The 18225-nt window shown below is 41.0% G+C and overlaps 1 protein-coding gene across 5 annotated transcripts in view; it reads left to right on the top strand.

Annotated features, from left to right (window-relative positions):
• SUPT3H (SPT3 homolog, SAGA and STAGA complex component) overlaps positions 1-18225 on the top strand; it is a gene marked incomplete at its 3' end in the record, with an annotated part of 418020 nt that overhangs the window by 394159 nt on the left and 5636 nt on the right. For 3 of the 5 annotated variants that reach the window (XM_081140295.1, XM_081140297.1, XM_081140296.1), the window contains one exon: positions 7583-8941. In XM_081140295.1, the coding sequence (XP_080996421.1) occupies positions 7583-7624 (42 nt within the window). Of the gene's footprint in view, positions 1-7582; positions 8942-12401; positions 14129-18225 lie in introns of those variants that run through there. The other 2 variants (XR_013999023.1, XR_013999022.1) reach the window with 2 other exon arrangements.

Below are 18225 nucleotides of genomic sequence, written 5' to 3'. Positions count from 1 at the left end.
GCATCTGAAGGGGGGTAGGGGCAGTCTTGTAGGACTGAGCCCTTAAACTGTGGGATCTGATGCTGTCTCCAGGTAAATAGTATAAGAATTGAGTTGAATTATAGAACACCCAGCTGGTGTGCAAAGATTGCATGTTGCTATGGTGGGGGAAAACCCACCTTATCCTGTAATTTTCTGTTCTTGTAGTGTCCTTGTTTGGCTTTTCTATCAGAGCCTCATCAAATGAGTTTGGAAGTATTCCTTCCTCTTTAATTTTTGGGAAGAGTTTGAGAAGGATTGGTATTAATTCTTCTTTAAATGTTTGTTAAAATTCTCCAGTGAAGCCATCTGTCCTGGGCTTTTATTTGTTGGAAGAGTTTTGATTACTAGTTCAATCTCCTTGCTTGTTGTTGGTCTGTCAAGATTTTCTGTTACTTTCTAATTCAATCTTGGTAAGTTATATGTTTCTAGGAATTTATCTATGTTCTAAGCTGTCTAATTTATTGGCATATAATTGTTCATCATAGTCTCTTATGATCCTTTGTATTTCTGTGGTATCAGTTGTAATGTCTCTTCTTTCATCTACAATTTTGAGTCATCTCTCTTTTTCTTTAGTCTAGCTAAAGGTTTGTTAATTTTGTTTATCTTTTCAGAAAACCAACTCTTAGTTTTCTTACTCTTTTCTGTTGTCTTTCTAGGCTCTATTACATTTCTTTTTGCTCTAAATTATATTATTTTCTTCCTTCTGCTAACTTTGGCTTAATTTGTTCTTTTTTTCTAGTTTCTTGAGTTGTAAGGTTAGGCTGTTCATTTGAAATACCCCTTTTTCTTAATGTAGGTGTTTATTGCAGTAAACCTCCCTCTTAAAACTGCTTTTGCTACATCCCATATGTTTTAATATGTTTTCTTTCCCTTTTTGTTATCTCAAGATATATTTTTGTTTCCCTCTTGATTTCTTCTTTGACCCATTTGTGGTTCAGAAGTGTGTTATTTAATTTCTACATATTTGTGAGTTTTCCAGCTTTTCCTCCCTATTTCTACTTTCAAACCATGGTGTTCAAAAAAGATACTTGATAAGATTTCAATCTTTTAAAATTTCTTAAGCCCTTTTATAGTGACTTAATATGTATCCTGGAGAATGTCCTATGTGCACTTGAGAAGAATGTGTATTCTGCTACTATTGGATAGAATGTTCTGCATTTGTCTCTTAGTGCCATTTGATATAAAGCATAGGTCAAGTCTATTATTTCCTTAGTGATATGCTGTCTGAATGATCTATCCATTGTTAAAAGTGAAATACTGAAGTTCCCTAGTATTACTACATTAATGTCTATTTTTGCTTTCAGACCTATTAATAATTGTTTGATATATTTAGGTACTATGATATTGGGTGCATATATTTATCATTGTTATGGCCTCTTGATGAATTGACTTTTTTATATTACATAAGGCCTTCTTTATCTCTTGTTACAGCTTTTAACTTAAAGTCTCCATTTTCTGATATAAGTATAGCTACCTGTATTCTTTTTTATTTTCCATTAGCATGGGATATCTTTTCCCATCTTATCACTTACAGCCTATGAGTGTTTTTAAAGTTTAAGTGAGTCTCTTTTAGGCAGCAATACTTAGGTCGCTTTTTTCTTTTTTATCCATCCAGGCATTCTATGTCTTTTATTTGGAAATTTTAAAACATTTACAATTAGAGTAGTTATGATATGTAAGGACTTACTATTGTCATTTTATAAAAGTTTCCTGATTATTTTGTACTATCTTCATCCATTTCTTCCTCAGCGTCTGTCTTTCTTTGAGAATTGGTAATATTTTTGATGATGGTATGCTTTGATTCTTTTTCTTATTATTTGTATATCTATTACAGGTTTTTAATTTGCATTTACAATGAGGCTTTTGTAATACATCTTATTACAGTCTATTTTAAACTAATAACAACTTTAACTTCAACTGCATAAAATAAGTTCTACACATTTACTTGCTCCCCTACATACATTTTATGTTGTCAGTGTCACCATTTACATCTCTTTATATTGTCTATTCACTAACAAAATACTTTAGCTATAGTTATTTTTAACACTTTTGTCTTTCAACCTGTATGCTAGAGTCTGAAGTGATTTGCATACCACCATTGCAGTATTATTTTGAATTTGTCTATGTATTTACCTTTACCCGTGGATTTTATACTTTCATGTTATTCCTTAACATCCTTTTGTTTCATCTTGGAGAACTCCCTTTCACATTTCTTCTAAGGCAGGCCCAGTGGTGATAAATTCCCTCAATTTTTGTTTGAGGGAAAGTTTAAGAATTACTTTCCTAGGTAAAGTATTCTAGATCAGCAGATTTTTGTCTTTGAGCACTTTGAATATATCATTCCACTCCCCCCTAGCCTTCAAGGTTTCTTCAGAGAAATCTGCTGAGAATGTTATCTGGGTTGGCTTCTATGTGATGACTCTTTTTAAACTCTTGTGTCTTTCAAAATTCTCTCTGATTTTTAAGAGTTTGATTTTAGCATGTCTCAGTGAAGATCTCTTTGGGTTGAATCTGTTTGGGGATCTTTGAGCTTTGTGTATCTGGATGGCCTTTTCTCTCCCCAGATTTTGCAAGTTTTCAGCCATTATTTCTTTAAATAAGTTTTCAGACCCTTTCTCTCTCTCTTCTTCTAGGACTCCCATAATGCAAATATTGTTTCACTTAATGTTGTCCCATAATTCACATAGGCTTTTTCACTCCTTTTCATTCTTTCTTCTTTTTCTCCTCTGAGTGGATGATATTAAGAGATCTGTGTTCAGGTTTGCAGATTCATTCTTCTGCTTGTTTAAGCCTTTTTTTGAAGCTTTCTATTGCGCTTTTTAATTTTATTCATTGTATCCTTAACTCCAGAATTTCTGTTCTGTTCCTTATTGTAATTTCAATCTCTTTGTTGAAATTCTCGTTTTGTTCATGCATTGTTTTCCTGGGTTCATTGAGTTGTCTGCAGTCTCTTGAATCTCACTGCACTACCTTAATAAGATAATTATTTTAAAATCTTTTTCAGGTGACTCACAGATCTCTATTTCTTTGGGGTTGGATACTGGAAAATTATTGAATTACTTTGGTGATGTCATGTTTCCTTGCTTTTTCATGTTTCTAGTGGCTTTACACTGATGTCTGCGTTTGAGGGAGCAGTCACCTCTTCTGGCATTTTTAGACTTACTTTGGTTGGGAAAGACTTTTCTCTGAAGGTGGCTGTGAGGGCTTTGGCTGGGTGGATGCAGCATCTCTGATTCTGAGGCAGGCACAATGGCATAGTCTCTGTACATCTCCTTCAATTGAGGTCAACATTGGCGAAAACTGCATGGTCTTTGGTGGCCAAGACTGTGGAGGCCCTGCAAGTGGCAGTGGTATCTAGAGCTCTTGGGTCCTCAGTGGCAGAGGGTGCTGGGGTCTTCCTATTCACCTTTTGATTCCTGTGGGAGGAAGTTCTAGATAAGGCCTGATGCACTGGCACTCAGAGCAGCAGTAAAGCTGGGGTCAGGTACATGGGGCACAGGTGCACTTGCTGCAATGGTAATGCTGTATCTTAGGTGCAGGCATGTGCGGATCTCCCAAGGAACCAGGGTCTGAGTCTCTGGGACTCGCCACAGTGTTTGGATCCCAGCTCTGGCACTGGGGGACAGAGCAGATGCAGCTCAGCCTCAGGGATGCCAGGTCAAAGCCATGAATCAGGATCCAAGCGATGGGGCATAGAGTTGCAACAGCCCAGCCCAGTGGTGGTGGCTCAAAGCTGCGATTAGAATCCCAGAGGCAGGGCACAGATAACCCCAGCAGCTCCTGTCCCATAGATGGTGAGGTGTTGTGGTGTCCAAACCCAGAGAGTGGGCATAGCATCAAGTGGATCCCCTGGGGGCAGGTCTCACAGCAGCAGCAGGCCCCAGACCCCATGAGGGGACACAGCAGGGGAGGTTCCATGCAGTTCTATTAGCTGGGTTCAGTGTTGGTGAGGACTGGGGTCCTCAGTAGCAAAGGCTGCAAATGACCATGGCAGTGATGAGACTTCCTGAGGCTCTCCTGCTTTTTCTTTTCCCATGAGGTAAAATTCACCTGAGGAAGTCCCTTTGCACTGAGCTGGGGGTGGGGCGATGCAGGTAAAATGCTTCCCACACTTCTATGTGGCCAGGCTTGTTTTCTGAGCTCCACAGGGTTCTGCTTCTTTGTTGTAATTCAGAGCTTTCCCAGAGCTGTTTTGGCATGTTTGTAGTTGTTTGTTTATTGTTTTTGTGGGGAGATGAGCTTTGGGACTGTCTAGCCTGCCATCTTGCTGATGTCAGTCCCTACAATGAAATCCTTGTTTTAGTTTAAGTTAGAGAAAGCAGAAAAGAATCAGGAAAGGTAGTAGTGAGAATAAAATGTACATCTGAACTGGGTGGAGGACAGGTTTTATCCATAGTTTAAGCTTTATTAATTAGGCTGTGGCATGAATAACATACACACTATCATATTCAAATTAGAGCAACAGGATATGTTTTGTAGGATATCTTCTTTTGCTTAAGATAAATATTATTAATCTTTTGCTTTGTAATATTAATCTGTATTCTTTAAAATGTGCAATTTATAATGATCCACAAACAAAGCAGAAGTAAACCAGTCTGGAATTTAAATGTTTTCTTTAGCTTATCCATATTCATATAAAAAATAAAAATAAAAAAGTCGTATTTTAAAAGTGCACAGTTATGAGTTAATTTCCCTACCCGTGCAGTAGATCAAACCTATGTCAGCTATCCAGGTACATTGAGGTTCTGGTAACATCATAATTTGGGACTGAATAAATAAATCAATGTCAAAAGTTGGGAGCTAGCTAATTTTTATTTTTTTAAAAAAGGCCTAGGAACTTCAATTGGTCTTTAAGAAAACCCTAAATAATATCTTTGCTGCTTTGCTGGTAACTTTAAGAGATGGTAAAATGTCCAAGCTATTCAACAAATTCACGTAGGAGCAACCAGTAGCTGAGTACAGAGCTTTATTAAATCAATAGTAAATCTTAAGTGGCATATGGAAGAAGCTGGTTTATTGGGGAAGTCTGGTTGGTTATTGATTGCTTTATACTTTTCAGTGGTGGGGTGTGGTCCTCACTGTTTCTGGCCAAGGTCTGCAGAGTGTCTGTGAAGACATAGACTGGGAATCATTCGTAGGATCTGACAGTAGAGACTAAGTGGGATACAAAGTGCTTCATGAGAATGTGGCCTCTGGAAGGCCCTCACACCAAGCGATGTTTAAATTTAGTTTCAACATTTGCAACACAAATAAAGAGAAATTCACAGTTGACACAAAGATGAGTTGTCTTCATCCATCTTCCTTTAAAGTTGCTTACTCTGGAAAAGATGCCAAATTTGCGACGATCCCATAATCGCCCTCCCCAGGCAGCACACTTCCTTTGTACATCAAAAGGAAAAGCAGTGACTCAGGGCCGTGGACCCTGGGGGATTGGCTTGCTGCAATTGCGCTTTACTCATTACGCGTGCACGTTCGGTCCTTTTCTATTTTAGAATTAGAATAGGAAGACCTATTCCAGAAACTTACTCCAGAAACCTGGGTCAGCTCTGAAATGTGATTGTTCTCATTAAGCTGGGCTACTTGAGGATTTGTTACTAAGTAAGCCTGTAATCTTTTCCCCCCATTTGCCAAGGTGAATTGGCATTCTAAAGTGGCCTTTTCAGGACTAGGGAGAACCGTTTCACATTGCCCACCCTGGAAGATTAAACTCTGTAAATTCTTAGGTGTGCTCAGCCAAAACTCCTCCTGAGCCAAGACTTCTCTCTCAAGCGAGGCTCACTTCAGCCATTTACCTTGAAAAGAAATCCGGCTTTACTCCAGGTCCATTTATCTCCATGTAAACCGTCCCTGTGTCTTAAATATTATGTTATGTTAAAGGTTGTCACTGTGGTCGTAAAATTTAAAATATCAAGGTCAAGAAACAAAGCATCCCTCTGGCGGAAGCCTCTCCAGGCAGCCCTGGTGGTGGGGCTGTGTCAGGCCCGAGGCTCCCGGCCTGTGGTTGCGGGAAGACACTATCCATTCCTGCAAGTTATTTGTGGCTCTCTGAGGAGCTCATTTAACACGGCTCCCAGTGCACGGTCTTAAGAGGTAGACTTGGAATTTTCTGGTTCTTGCTAGAATGTTTGCTTCAGTCCAGAAGTGTCCTAGGGCACAGAAAGCCTGCTGTGAGGAGCAAGCTCAGAGAGCCCCGAGGACTGTGCCACTGTTCCCCACCCTCTGTCGCTGCTCTGGAGTGAGCTGGGTGGCAGCCCAGCCGGCTGATGGAATTTCAGCCCTGGGTCTGGAGCCCAGCACCCATAGCGAATCCTGCACAAGCGGGCTGTTGGGAAGGGAGGGGTGTGAACTGAACTGCGTTTTATAATTAACAGAAAGTGATCGAGAAAACCATTTTGTTCCCCTTCCTGTTGGTAGAAGTCCTTTTAAAAGCATTTTCCTTTTTTGCAGTGTAATTAGAAATGTATTTCAATCACGTATTGAGAATTAAAACCTACGGTACATCCCTGGCATTATCTTAATCATAAAAGCTTACTCTGTATTTCCTGCAGTGTGACCGTTGAAGGTAAATTTATTGTACTAAAAGTGTACAGACTCCGGAATAGCCCCAGAGTTATTAGCTTACGGGGAAAGAAATCCCCGATACAGATTTTGTCATTGTTTCCATTTTTCTGAAAACATTATAGAAAAATTTCATCTAATTGAGGGTTATAAGTTCTCTGAATGTGACTTCATCGTTTAAATAATGAAAGCTATGGTGGTGAGAGGGGTCATTTTATTCCTACAGCGTGGATTTTAGTTTTGCTCCACGCTGGTCTCATTAGGAGACTCGGGACAAGTCACAGAGGGCCTGGGTAGCCCAGCTCTTCCAGCTCCGAATGCAGAAAACAGCTCTTGGGATGAAAAAATCAGGCATTTTACTGTTTTTACTGGAATATATTATATTATATCCACTTTCCCACTTTCTTTCATAGAGCTGTTTTATCCCATCATGAATATCCATAGATACATCTGTATGTACATGCATTTATAAAGTTATGTGAGTCACGAGCTTTCTATAATATCTGTAATGTACAGAACTCCTTAGAGACCACTGTATTTCAGGGGGTGGAAAGGCCCCTATTAGTGTCTGTTCCCAGAGCTTTTCACTGAGACTATAAATTAGGCCTGGGAAGGCTATAATGAGTCAGTAATTTATAGACTATTAAGATACTTAGTTAGAAATGATTCTTGAGCATGTCCAATAGAGAACACATGTTTACAAAGGACAGACAGATCCAACACAACATGTCTTTGGCCTAACCAAGCCCAGTCAATTAACAAAACGGGATGTCTTATTTTGCCTATCTCCCACTCCCCAAAATAGAATCTCTAACCACTTGTTAACCACACTGACTTTTTAATAGAGCGGTTGCTATAGCTTTGCCACCAGAAATGTTCAGATTAAGCCCCCGATTAGATTGTAGCCAGCAGTCTACAGACAGGAAGAAAGCTCTCCTTGCTTTCTGCCTGCTTTCCTGGTTGAGTTGTGATAATTCATTGCAGATTTCTTCTTCTCCGACAGAGTGCCTACCGCAGGAGTGGGATGGCTTTTCTGGCCTGCTGATGGGACTGGGCCTGGGACGGCAACAACAGGAAAGGCGGTGTTATATTAAGGTGATTTCTCTTCCCCTCTTTGAACAAAATAAAATACAAGCTTACCTCTCTGTATCCTCAGGAGTGGGTTGGTTTGTTGTGACTATCAACTGGCTGACTCCAGCCCTTTTCCAGCCCCCTCAACGCTTAGCCTTGTTTACTAGATGGGCCGTTTGGCTAATTAATGGCAGGATGTTTGGGATAGTGTGTAGGTGGACAAGAATGCAGATCACACAATTTTGAAATTTTAATTTGGAATGGATTTACTGCCCTCAGCTCACATATCTTAAAAGCAGTGTCTTTTTTTTTCTTTTTTTTTTCCTGTGTTTAGTCTATGTTTTACTTGATGCATTTTGTAATCCAAGTTTGGGACAAAGGAAACAAAATTAAAAGGACAGTCAGTTTTCCCCTTGCACTGTCCCGCCAACTTTACTTTGCAACATTTGTTGACTAAATCCACATGTAATTTAGAGATGAATGTCTGTTCTATAAACTCACACGAAATCAAAGACCTAGCTGACCCGGTGAACTGTCTGTTCCCATCCTCTGTTCCCTGCGCCCACCTACCGTATATGTCACTGTCATGCCTTCTCCCCAGCGGCCTGCGTGTGTGCCTGCTGTGCGTGTTCCCTCACCTAGACCCTCTTCCCATCTTCGTCTCCCTCGTTTCCCTGTCCCTCTGGTCCCCAGGCCGACCCTCACCCCCCCCCCCATTTAGAGGCAGGTTAATCAGGGTCAGTGGGAGAGGGGAGCCGGGTGGTGGCCCCCCCCAGCCCGCCGCTGAGGCCGCGCGCCTGGGCGTGCTGGCGGGTGGCAGCCGAGCCACCCTCTGGCATCTGCACTTTCTCCAGCAGGCGAGGACCTGGAACCCTCGGGAACAAATTAAAATATAGCAGCTGTAATTGTACAGTTCCTGAGTAGACTTGAATTGCACAAAACCCAGGAAGTTATTCCTTTAATTTTGTAGGAGTTTTGTGTAATTTTACTTTTATCATGGTTTTTACTCGCACTGAAGCAGCCTTTGTAAAGAATTAATAAAAACAGAAATGAGAGGCAGGAACGGTTTTCATCTGGCGACCAAAATCATCGTGAAGCTCGGTTAATGCGACTGCACCATAGTGTTCACATTTGTTAACTATCATTTACCTGTTCTATGTTAGTCCTTCTGGAAAAAATCTTTATGTCAAGGACAAAAAATGCAGATATATAATATCAGAAATTTCCAAAGGGTTTTGATGTTCCATCTGTGCTCGGTGAAATGTATGATTAAACTTTTCTTTTTATCATCATTCTTATTTTTCTTGGCGTCCCTAATCACAGAAAATTATAAGCTTGCAGTAAACATCCTAACTTTTAAAACGGCAGCATTTATTGTATTTGGTTTCGATCTGCCTGGCTTATTGATGTATAAAATTTTCAGGGGCTATTTTTTCACATCAAAATTCCTTCTCTCCCACATTATACATTTTAAAGTATGCACAAGGCAGAAAATATAGGGTTTAGGGTTTTTCCCTTCATTTTATTCTACCTGATCTCCTTATACTCCCAGAGAAGGAAGACTCAACGTACATTTCTCTCAAAAATATGACAGGTCTGTGTTTTTGTTGGTCTGGCGTGTGTTTGTCTATCTTGAACAGTCTGACAGGTAATTATTTATAAAATCTGGTTTTGCCCAGTAAGTCCATATAATAACCTTTCACTTTTCATCATAAGCCAGTGAGCTGAATTTAGAATAAAACAAGGTCATTTATGTCTGTCCTGGACCAGCCTACATGTCCCCATAATTGCTCAATATTAATATTTTTAATTCTTTTTTTCTCTCCTACCCTGAGGTTCTTTCTCTCACTCTTTCCACAACACTAAATTAGAAGTGAAAAAAATTTCCTTAAGCAGTGAATATAGAAAAAAAGAAGGAACGTTTCAGAAAATGTGACTTCGATAAATTTCTCTCTAAAGATTAAAATGTTATGTAGATTCATAAAACAGAGCAGAAGATGGTGTTAAAGATCATTAAACTGACGTCCCCCACATCACTCAGTAATGGCGGTGACACCAGAGACCAGATCCCTGGTCCCCAGTCCCAGCCTAGCTGTGTGCTCCGTGCTGAATTTGCGTGAGGCATTCCAAGACACATCGGCTTCTATGGCATGTTGTAGCTTAGACAGTGACCTACATTTATAAGAAATGATGCCAATTATGGACACATCCTAAAGCATAAGTGTTACATTAAAATTTTCTTCAAAGGGACTGGTATTAATTAAATAGTCTGTGTTCTCTGTCAATTATACATCAATTTTTTAAAAAAGGCCTGCAAGCAAGGGAGAGGGGAATTTACCTGCTCTGAGCACCTACTTTGTGTCAGGAATCTGACCTCTTGCATTTCATTTATCTTCACAATGACTTTATGAAGTACATGCTATAAAACAAAACAAAACACACAAAAACCATGCTCAACTCTAAATCAAATGTGAATACACAAAATTGTTTCTATTTTTGTAGGTTTGTGTTTCGGAGATCAAATTTGAAAATAAACCAACAAATAAATAAATAGCCTCTCTAGTGGGAAATTGACACTGCCTCATAAATTTGAGAGTAAAGGAAATAGAAATGTTTCTCCCTTCATCTAAATTTGAAAATGTGACTTTCTGAACATGCCATTTTAAGGTTGTATCTTTAACCTTCCTGTTTTCACATATTGTAGTAGTTGAGATCCAAAAATAATGTTCCAGCCCTGGCCAGGTAGCTCAACTGGTTAGAGCGTTGTCCCAATACACCAAGGTTGTAGGTTCGATCCCCACTCAGGGCACATACAAGAATCAACCAATGAATGCATAAATAAGTGGGACAACAAATCAATGTTTCTCTCTCTCTCTCAAATCAATAAAAATAAAAAATAAAGTGTTCCAGTTTTAGAACCAAGAGTTTTTATTTAAAAAAATAAAAGCACAATTTTTTTTTAAATGATGTCTATAATTTCTGTATCTAGGAAGAATTTATTATTACTGTTTGTTCTTTGATTCTATGAAATAATAAACAACCCACATTTAATGCTTTTACCATGTAGAAGACAAATAAACATAGCTGGTGATTCTTGGTCTGAAAGAAAAATACGTTTACTTGTCTAGAAATTATAAAGTTTAATTTTATAAAAAAGAATTTATGTAGTTTCCAAGTCAGATATTTTTTTCCAGTTCATGTAACCTCTTGTGTAAAACCAAATCACTACAGAGAAACTATTCCCTCATCTGCCCTCCTGGAATTTAGATAGAACCGTCCCAGGTTGCATTTAAAATTTTACCATCAACCATGTACACATCTCATAAAATATTTTACAGTTTCCTGTATGCTCTGGCTGAACATTTCATAGTACATAAACACTTCTGCAAATAATATCAGGGCATCAAGCTGAACATGTCATAGCAGCGGCCCCCACATAAAGCTGATTGTCCGGCAATTATTTTCTTATTTTTATCTTCTTATTTGAAAGCCAAGATGAAACTGTATGTTCTTATTGTGCAGTTGCGGGGGGGGGGGGGGGTCTCCAGCCGTTTTCGTGGAGCTGTGTTCATTAAAGCAAGAGCTTTCTGCAGAGGGCATCCAGCCAAGCTTAAACAACAAAACCATGCCTGCAGGAATTGGATGGAAATGTGATGGTTAAATAAGGCCCAGATGCCTTTAAAAGCTCCAATATTAAAAAGTCATATCTCTTCAAGCAAGTCTCTCATGTTGTAAGTAGGACAGTGATACTAGAGCACTTAAAAAAAGAAACAAAGAAAGAGACTGGCATTTGTTTTTTGGAACAAAATAGCAAATATTCAGGCTGTCAAAAGGCATGGGAATTTTGGCAATTGAAGCAGATTTTAAAACAATCAATTCCTACGAAGTCACGAGAAGCCCACATACAGTCCTTCATTGTTGGAAGCCAAGGTGGTCCTGTATAGAGCGTTACATTCTGCTCATCACCATCCAATATATACTGTTCTCGTGTTTTTCAAAGGAAAATAAAGATAGAAAAAGATATAGGAAAAATAACCGAGATGATTACTTGTGTAATTTTACTTAATACCAAGCAATACTGTACATGCTATTAAAAATGATAGATCGTATCAGCATTTTAATAAGTTTGACGTAATAATTGGAGTGCATCGTATGCCACCTGTGTGCGCAGCACTTGGTGTGCGTTGTCCCCTCAAATACGCACAGCCCCACTACAAGATGCGCACCGTCGCTCTCCTGTCGCCCTTGGGCAGTAGGGGAGAAACAGGAACAGGAGGCTCGGTGCTCTTTCGGAGGTGCTCAAGGAAGAGTTGGCATCTGTGCCCAGCACTGACCCAAGGCTCTCCCCTCATCCAGTTACACAGCGTGCAGTGTTCTAAGTCAGGACGTCCAGAAACATGCCAAAGAGAGTTGCTCCCTGAACCTGGAAGCTCTTCTCTCTCAACCAAAAACCCAATCACAGGAGAATTTCATTTTAACAACGTTCCTTCTCTAAGGCCAAGGATGGTGTATATAATAGAATATCATATAAAGTATAATAGGATATAATTATATAGGATGATGCCAAGTCCTCTATAACATCTTAAACCTTAAGATAAATAAATATGGTCAATGCATGCTGAGAATCATTATACAAATCACCAGAACAACATCCTCAGAGGTCCATGTGTACAAAGCCTCTCCTTTGTAAAGATGGGATTTCTCCAGAAAGCTCTAATTACTGAGGCTACTCTTCTGTGCTTTCATGGAAGGTATCCATCTGGCATTATGAAAGAATCCGCATCTTGTTTACACGTGTTCGCCGTGGCAGCCGCCGAACTGCACATGGCAGTCCTTGGAGCCCTGTGCACGTGCTCCTCTCGGGTGTTTGCTCGTGGACCAGATACAGTCACCATCTCTCCAGGCCCAGGACGTCTGCGCGTGCTGGAGGGGAGTGGTGAGCAGAGATCAAGGAGAACCTTGCTGAGCACAGTCTGAGTTAGCAGCGGTCACTTTTCCCCTCTCGTCAGTAGCTAGCAGCCTGCCTTCACTCAACCCGAGGTGTCTCTGCCTCAGGACAAGTCATTTTCTGATTTCTGTCCATTAAGATCCCACTGGCAGTGCACCAGCCTGTGCTGCTGGGACCTGCCACTCTTTTCTGAATGGCGTTGATCAACTTCTTCCATCCCCTTTCCCTGGGAGAAGTCCACCTACCAGTGAGTTGGCCACTTCTCGTCACTCCTCCGACCTGTATGTGCCAATCCATCAAGCGGACCCTAAGCCGCAGTGACATTTCCATACTACACAGCAGCCTACTCGAGGTCAGCATGGTGGCAGCTTCCCATGTTCCTAGTCCCACAGGAGATCCCGAGCCGAGGGCCAGATGATGAAGACATGAGTCATGGAGGCTCCTGCTCTAACCTACAACCAACCAGTCCTGGTCCTCCCCAAAGCCAGGGAGGCAGGTGAGAAGCTACCTTGTGGCAGCTCCTCCCAAGACTGGCTGTCCCCCACATCCTGGGTGGTCGCGGACCGCCGTGGAGCCTGACCCATGCAGCCTGGGCGGGGACCTGTGGAGTCACCGGGTGCCTTTGCCCTGTGATACACAGTGCCATATTTCTGTGAACAGGTGGAAAATCAGCCTGCTTCCTCTTTCCGAGCTTTCCATGGCGCCTCCTTCCCCAGCTCCTTCCCGCAAACCTTCCTGCCCCCGCCGTGCACCGTGCCTGCTGCCTCCTCTGGACTCTGCCGGTCCCTGTCGGTGTCCACCCTTCCTATCATGTCCCTAACCCTCTCTCCGTGTGCCTCGTGGCCTGCTCCTGAGGGCAAGTCTTGAACCTACACATCTTCATAACCACCACGTGCACACACTAGGTATTCAGTAAATATTTGTTAGTTGGTTAATAGAAAAATGCATTTAAACAGAAGCACAGAATTCTGTTTGTTGTTAAATCCCTTGTAATCTCTTACTGATGTTTGTTTCACCGTTTGGCTGCAAACCTCATAAACTGCAGATGTTCACAACCTTTTTCTTAAAAACAATGTCTCGGAGAAACCGATTCAAAGCACCCCATGCCTCAGGTCTCTTGTGGCCTCTCTGAGTGGTCACTGCGACTTAGACTTGTTTGAAGAGGTTAATGACCTCAGAAGCAGAGGTACTCAATCCCATTTGTACCGCTAAAGACCTAAGGAACCTTCGTGTCCCACCTGAATCTGTACAAATGTAAAAAAGAAGTATAGGCTCTCTCGCTACTTTTGTATATGGCACAATCTTTGAAACCCTGCTAGTTCTCCCATTGTTTACTGTAGAGGCAATGAACCATTTTAGGACGAAATTTCCTTAAAGGTAATGGAAATAACATGCCCACTGACCTTAAAGCAAATATGATGATCTATTTAGACTGAAAATGAGATTTTTGTGAACTGGAAGCAACAGTTTATCACCCAAGAATAGCTTGCAATAAAAAAAATGGCGGTTTTCTTTATCTCTGTTCATTCATTCATTAAAAAAGAAAAAAATCAGCACCTACGAAAGCCAAGCAATCACCATGGAGTCTACAGATTTCCAAAGAGTGAGTTGGGCCTGTGGGGAACTGCGGAATTCTTCAAAGGGGCTCATGAGGCCACTTAGATTAAATTATCTGTAGATTAACCTTTAAAAGACGGCATTTAAAAGACAGCATCATACAAACTCCATGTATTTTCCAGGATCAACTGTACAAATAATGGTTTCTTTCCTTTTGCCTGTAAAAAAGAACGTATATGCTTAGATTTCTGAGTATTTAACTAAACATGTTTTGCCCACATAGGTGCCACTCTGTTTTAAATATATACTTATAATAGATGTATATAATATATATTAAATAAACATATATGCACCACTGTGATTTATAAAATATAAATTCATTTAAAAGTGATAAATCCTGGGAGCTTTTTCACATTACTTTTTTTTTTTTATTCAAGGGGTAGCAAAAATACAAGTTATCAAATGCATGGGTCAGTGAATGTGTATATGTTGAGAAGTGATTCTCAGGCTCAGAAGAAAAGGCCCCTATTGCTTTCTGCGCTTGACTGTAACAGCCACATCTCCTCCGTTCTCCAGGGGTGAGTGGGCTGTGCTGTGTGAGGGTTTGGGGCCCCTTTAACTTTGCATTAAGGGTGTTTTTCCTTTGACATAATGTGTCACCTGAACTTATTTCAGACGCCCTATTTTTGGAAAAATTTATGATCTTTTTAACATTAGGAAGTTTTGCTTTTCCTGACATTTTATTGCTTTGCGTATTTGAAACGTTTCAATCCCAGACAATAAATATTATGTGATTATTGTTTTCATATGGATAGGTTATTTCCCCCTGTTTCTTCTAAACCCCTTTCCCAACTAATAATACTCAAAAATGTATTAACATGAAACTGTGCCATTCAGCTTTTCCGGCATCATGGATAACGACAGTGGAAAGAGGGGCAGGTTAGGGAGAGGAGGGTTAGGAGTTAAAAATAAATTGAGGTGTGTGGTTTTCTTTCCGTTGGATTTCAAATGGTTCTTGTTCAGTTGAAATAAAGATTATATTTATTCTATAAATCATTTTTATAAACTGTCATAACCAGTTATCTCATTAAATGGTATCTTTTTATATGATTATGGAAGCTAAATGGGTCTCAGCAAAGTATACGATGTGAGCTGAGCACCCCATGATTACTGGGTGTTCAAAGCGCCCACCTTTAAATGGGTAGCCTCGTGGCTCTCTCACCATTGCGTCTTTTCACAACTGTCGCTTTCTCAGTAAGACGTTCTCGGGCCGCCCCTTTTAAATATTGAAACCCCAGCCTCTGCCCTAAGGCGCCACAGTCCCCTTCCCTGCCTTTTATTGTCGAGTTTTTCATTCTAACACATACCATTTCATATACTTACTTACTTTGTTACTGTCTCCTCCTTCTAGAAAATGGACTAAGACCAAGGCTTATGGTCTGTATTGTCCACTGCCGCCTCTCCAGCCCTTAGAACAGGGCCTGACGCGGTGCATCTTAGTCGGGGGTTTACTAAACGGATGACTCATCAGTCCTCAGTTCTGCAATTCTTGGCAGCGCTTGACCCATGTTACTGGTTCTTCCCCGGGCTTTTGTTTCGTCTCACTTCTGTCCTGGCTTTTGTTGTTTTACTCCGGCCTCCACTGTAAGCTTCCTCTTGACCTTCCAAATTCCTCTGAACTTCCTCAGCTGTGTTCCTAACACAACCCCTTGTTTAAACAATTTTACGTTTAAGTACTTCCTAAATCACAGTGCGTCTTCAACAGAATAAGAGACCTGGCCACCGCAAGCAAGAGCGAGTCATGATTCAGTGAGGTTTTCAGGAATGATATGGCTAATTTTTTGATATATCTATTTCACTACTTATTCCAATGTTCTTTTTACCACAACTCCAGGTTAATATTTTTTAGTGCATTTATTTATGACTTCATACATTGCACTAGTGTTTTTTTAAATTTTTTTTTATTCATTTGAGAGAGAGAGATGTGCATTTGCTGCCCCACTTATTCATGCATTCAGTGGTTGATTCCTGTATGTGCCCTGACCGAGGATCGAACCTGCAACCTTGGCGTATCGGGACACTACTGTAACCAACTGAGCTACCCGGCCAGGGCACAATGTTTTTAGACAGGACACACAGAATACATTTATTTTTCTAGGGATCAGTTTAATGCAGTTTAGTAGTTTATATACAATAACCCCTTGTTAGACACACAGTACAATTCAACGACTTTTGACAAGTAAACACAGTTGAGTAACCACCGCCACAGTGAAGAGGCCTGAACACCAAAAAGTTGTCTCCTGTCCCTTTGTCATTGATTCCACACCATGGCTTCACTGACTCCTGGCAACCACTGACCTGATTTCTGTCTCCCTAATTTTACCTCCTCCAGAATAGCATATAAAATGGAATATTCTACATGTGAATTTGAGTTTCAAGGGTTTTTTTGTGCCTGACTTCTCTCACTGAGCAGAATGCTTTCGAGATTCAGCCAAGTTGTTGTGTGCATCAGTAGTTCACTCCCTTTAATTGCTGAGTGTTACCTTGTGTGGATGCACCACAGGGTGCTTGTCCCCTCTGAATGGACCTTTCGATTGGGTGGACTGGCTAAGAATAAGCCGGTATGAAAAAAGAAGAAAGCTGCTGTGAACACGGGTGGAGAGAGCTTTGTGTGGACTTACGTGTTCATTACTACGGGGTAAGTACCTAGGAGTGGGATTAGTGGGGCATGTGGAAAGTGAATGTTTAATTTCATAAGCAATGGCCAAAGTGTTTTCCAAGTCGCTGTACCATTTGGTACTCTCACCTGTGCTTTTTTCTGTGTTTCCATCTCTCTTTCTCTCTGCTTCAGTCTGGATATTTTCTACTGACCCATTTTGTCTTTATCAATCACCTCTTTTGCTGCATCTAAAATTCTATTAAGCCCATCTATTGAATTCTTAATTTCACTGGTTTTTTTCTCCTAGCTGTACAATCACCATTTGATTCTTTTATGAAAACATTCCAGTTCAAGCCCTGCCCTGATTACCCCAGTGTCTGGGTTGCTGTGGATGTTTGTTATCTGGGGTTTTGTCCCCTTGGTTTTCAGTCACTTGGTTCTGTATCTTGCTGTAAACCTAGGAGTTTTTTATTGAATGCCAGACATTGTACATGAAAAAATACAGAAGCTCTGGATGATGAGTTCCTCCAAGGAGAATTTAATTCTCTGACAGACAGGTGGGGCACAGTCAGATCAAAGTTGATATATTCCTGCTTTGCCCTTAATCCTAGACAGTAGCCCTAGGGTTTGAGCTGAGAGCCTGTGGTGTTCGCCAAACCCCTTCAATCTCGGTGATCCCTGAAACCTAGCCTCTGACTCCCCTACCCCTCAAGATTGATGAACTTTCTTTTCACCTGTTTAACCTCCCAGATGCTGCTCTCACCCCACACATGTGCAGCTCTGGAGCTGACATACACTTTAAGGGGAAATTGCATGCAGAATTATAGGCTCCCTTCCCTGCAGTTTACTCCTCTCTGAGACCTCCATCCCTCAGCTGCACTGGCAGCCCCAAGCTCCCACCTCTGTCTCCTCAGCCCAGCAAGGCTGCCACAAGCTCCAGACCCCGCTTTCTGCTTGGCTTCTCTTCCTCTCACATTTTATTGGCAAATTCCCTGAGTGGGGGTTGGGGTGGGGGAAATGAACTTTCCTGTTCTCCAATGTCTTGGTCTCTCAGATCCTGACTATCTTGGCTTCTTTCTGACGCTTCAAATTCAGTGTGCCCCCCACCCCCAAAAGATGTCCATATCCAAATCCCTAGCTCCTGCAGATGTGTTCCATCACATAACAGGAATTAAAGCTGCAAATGGAATTAGGTTGCTAATCAACTGACTTTAAAATAGGGAGATTACCCTAGATTATTCAGGTGAGCCCATTCTAATCACAGGAGCTCTTCAAAACAGACAAGGGAGGCAGAACAGTGGGTAAGAGAGAGGTGGCATGAGAAGGGTTTGACATTGCCGGCTTTGAAGATGGAATAAGGGGGCCACCGAGCCAAGGAGTGCGGTGGCCTCTCAAATGGCTGTTTAGAGCC

Source organism: Miniopterus schreibersii (genome assembly GCF_964146895.1).
Source record: "Miniopterus schreibersii genome assembly, chromosome: 6".
NCBI classification, from domain to species: Eukaryota; Metazoa; Chordata; class Mammalia; order Chiroptera; family Miniopteridae; genus Miniopterus; species Miniopterus schreibersii.
This window is presented reverse-complemented; position numbering and strand designations above follow the sequence as displayed.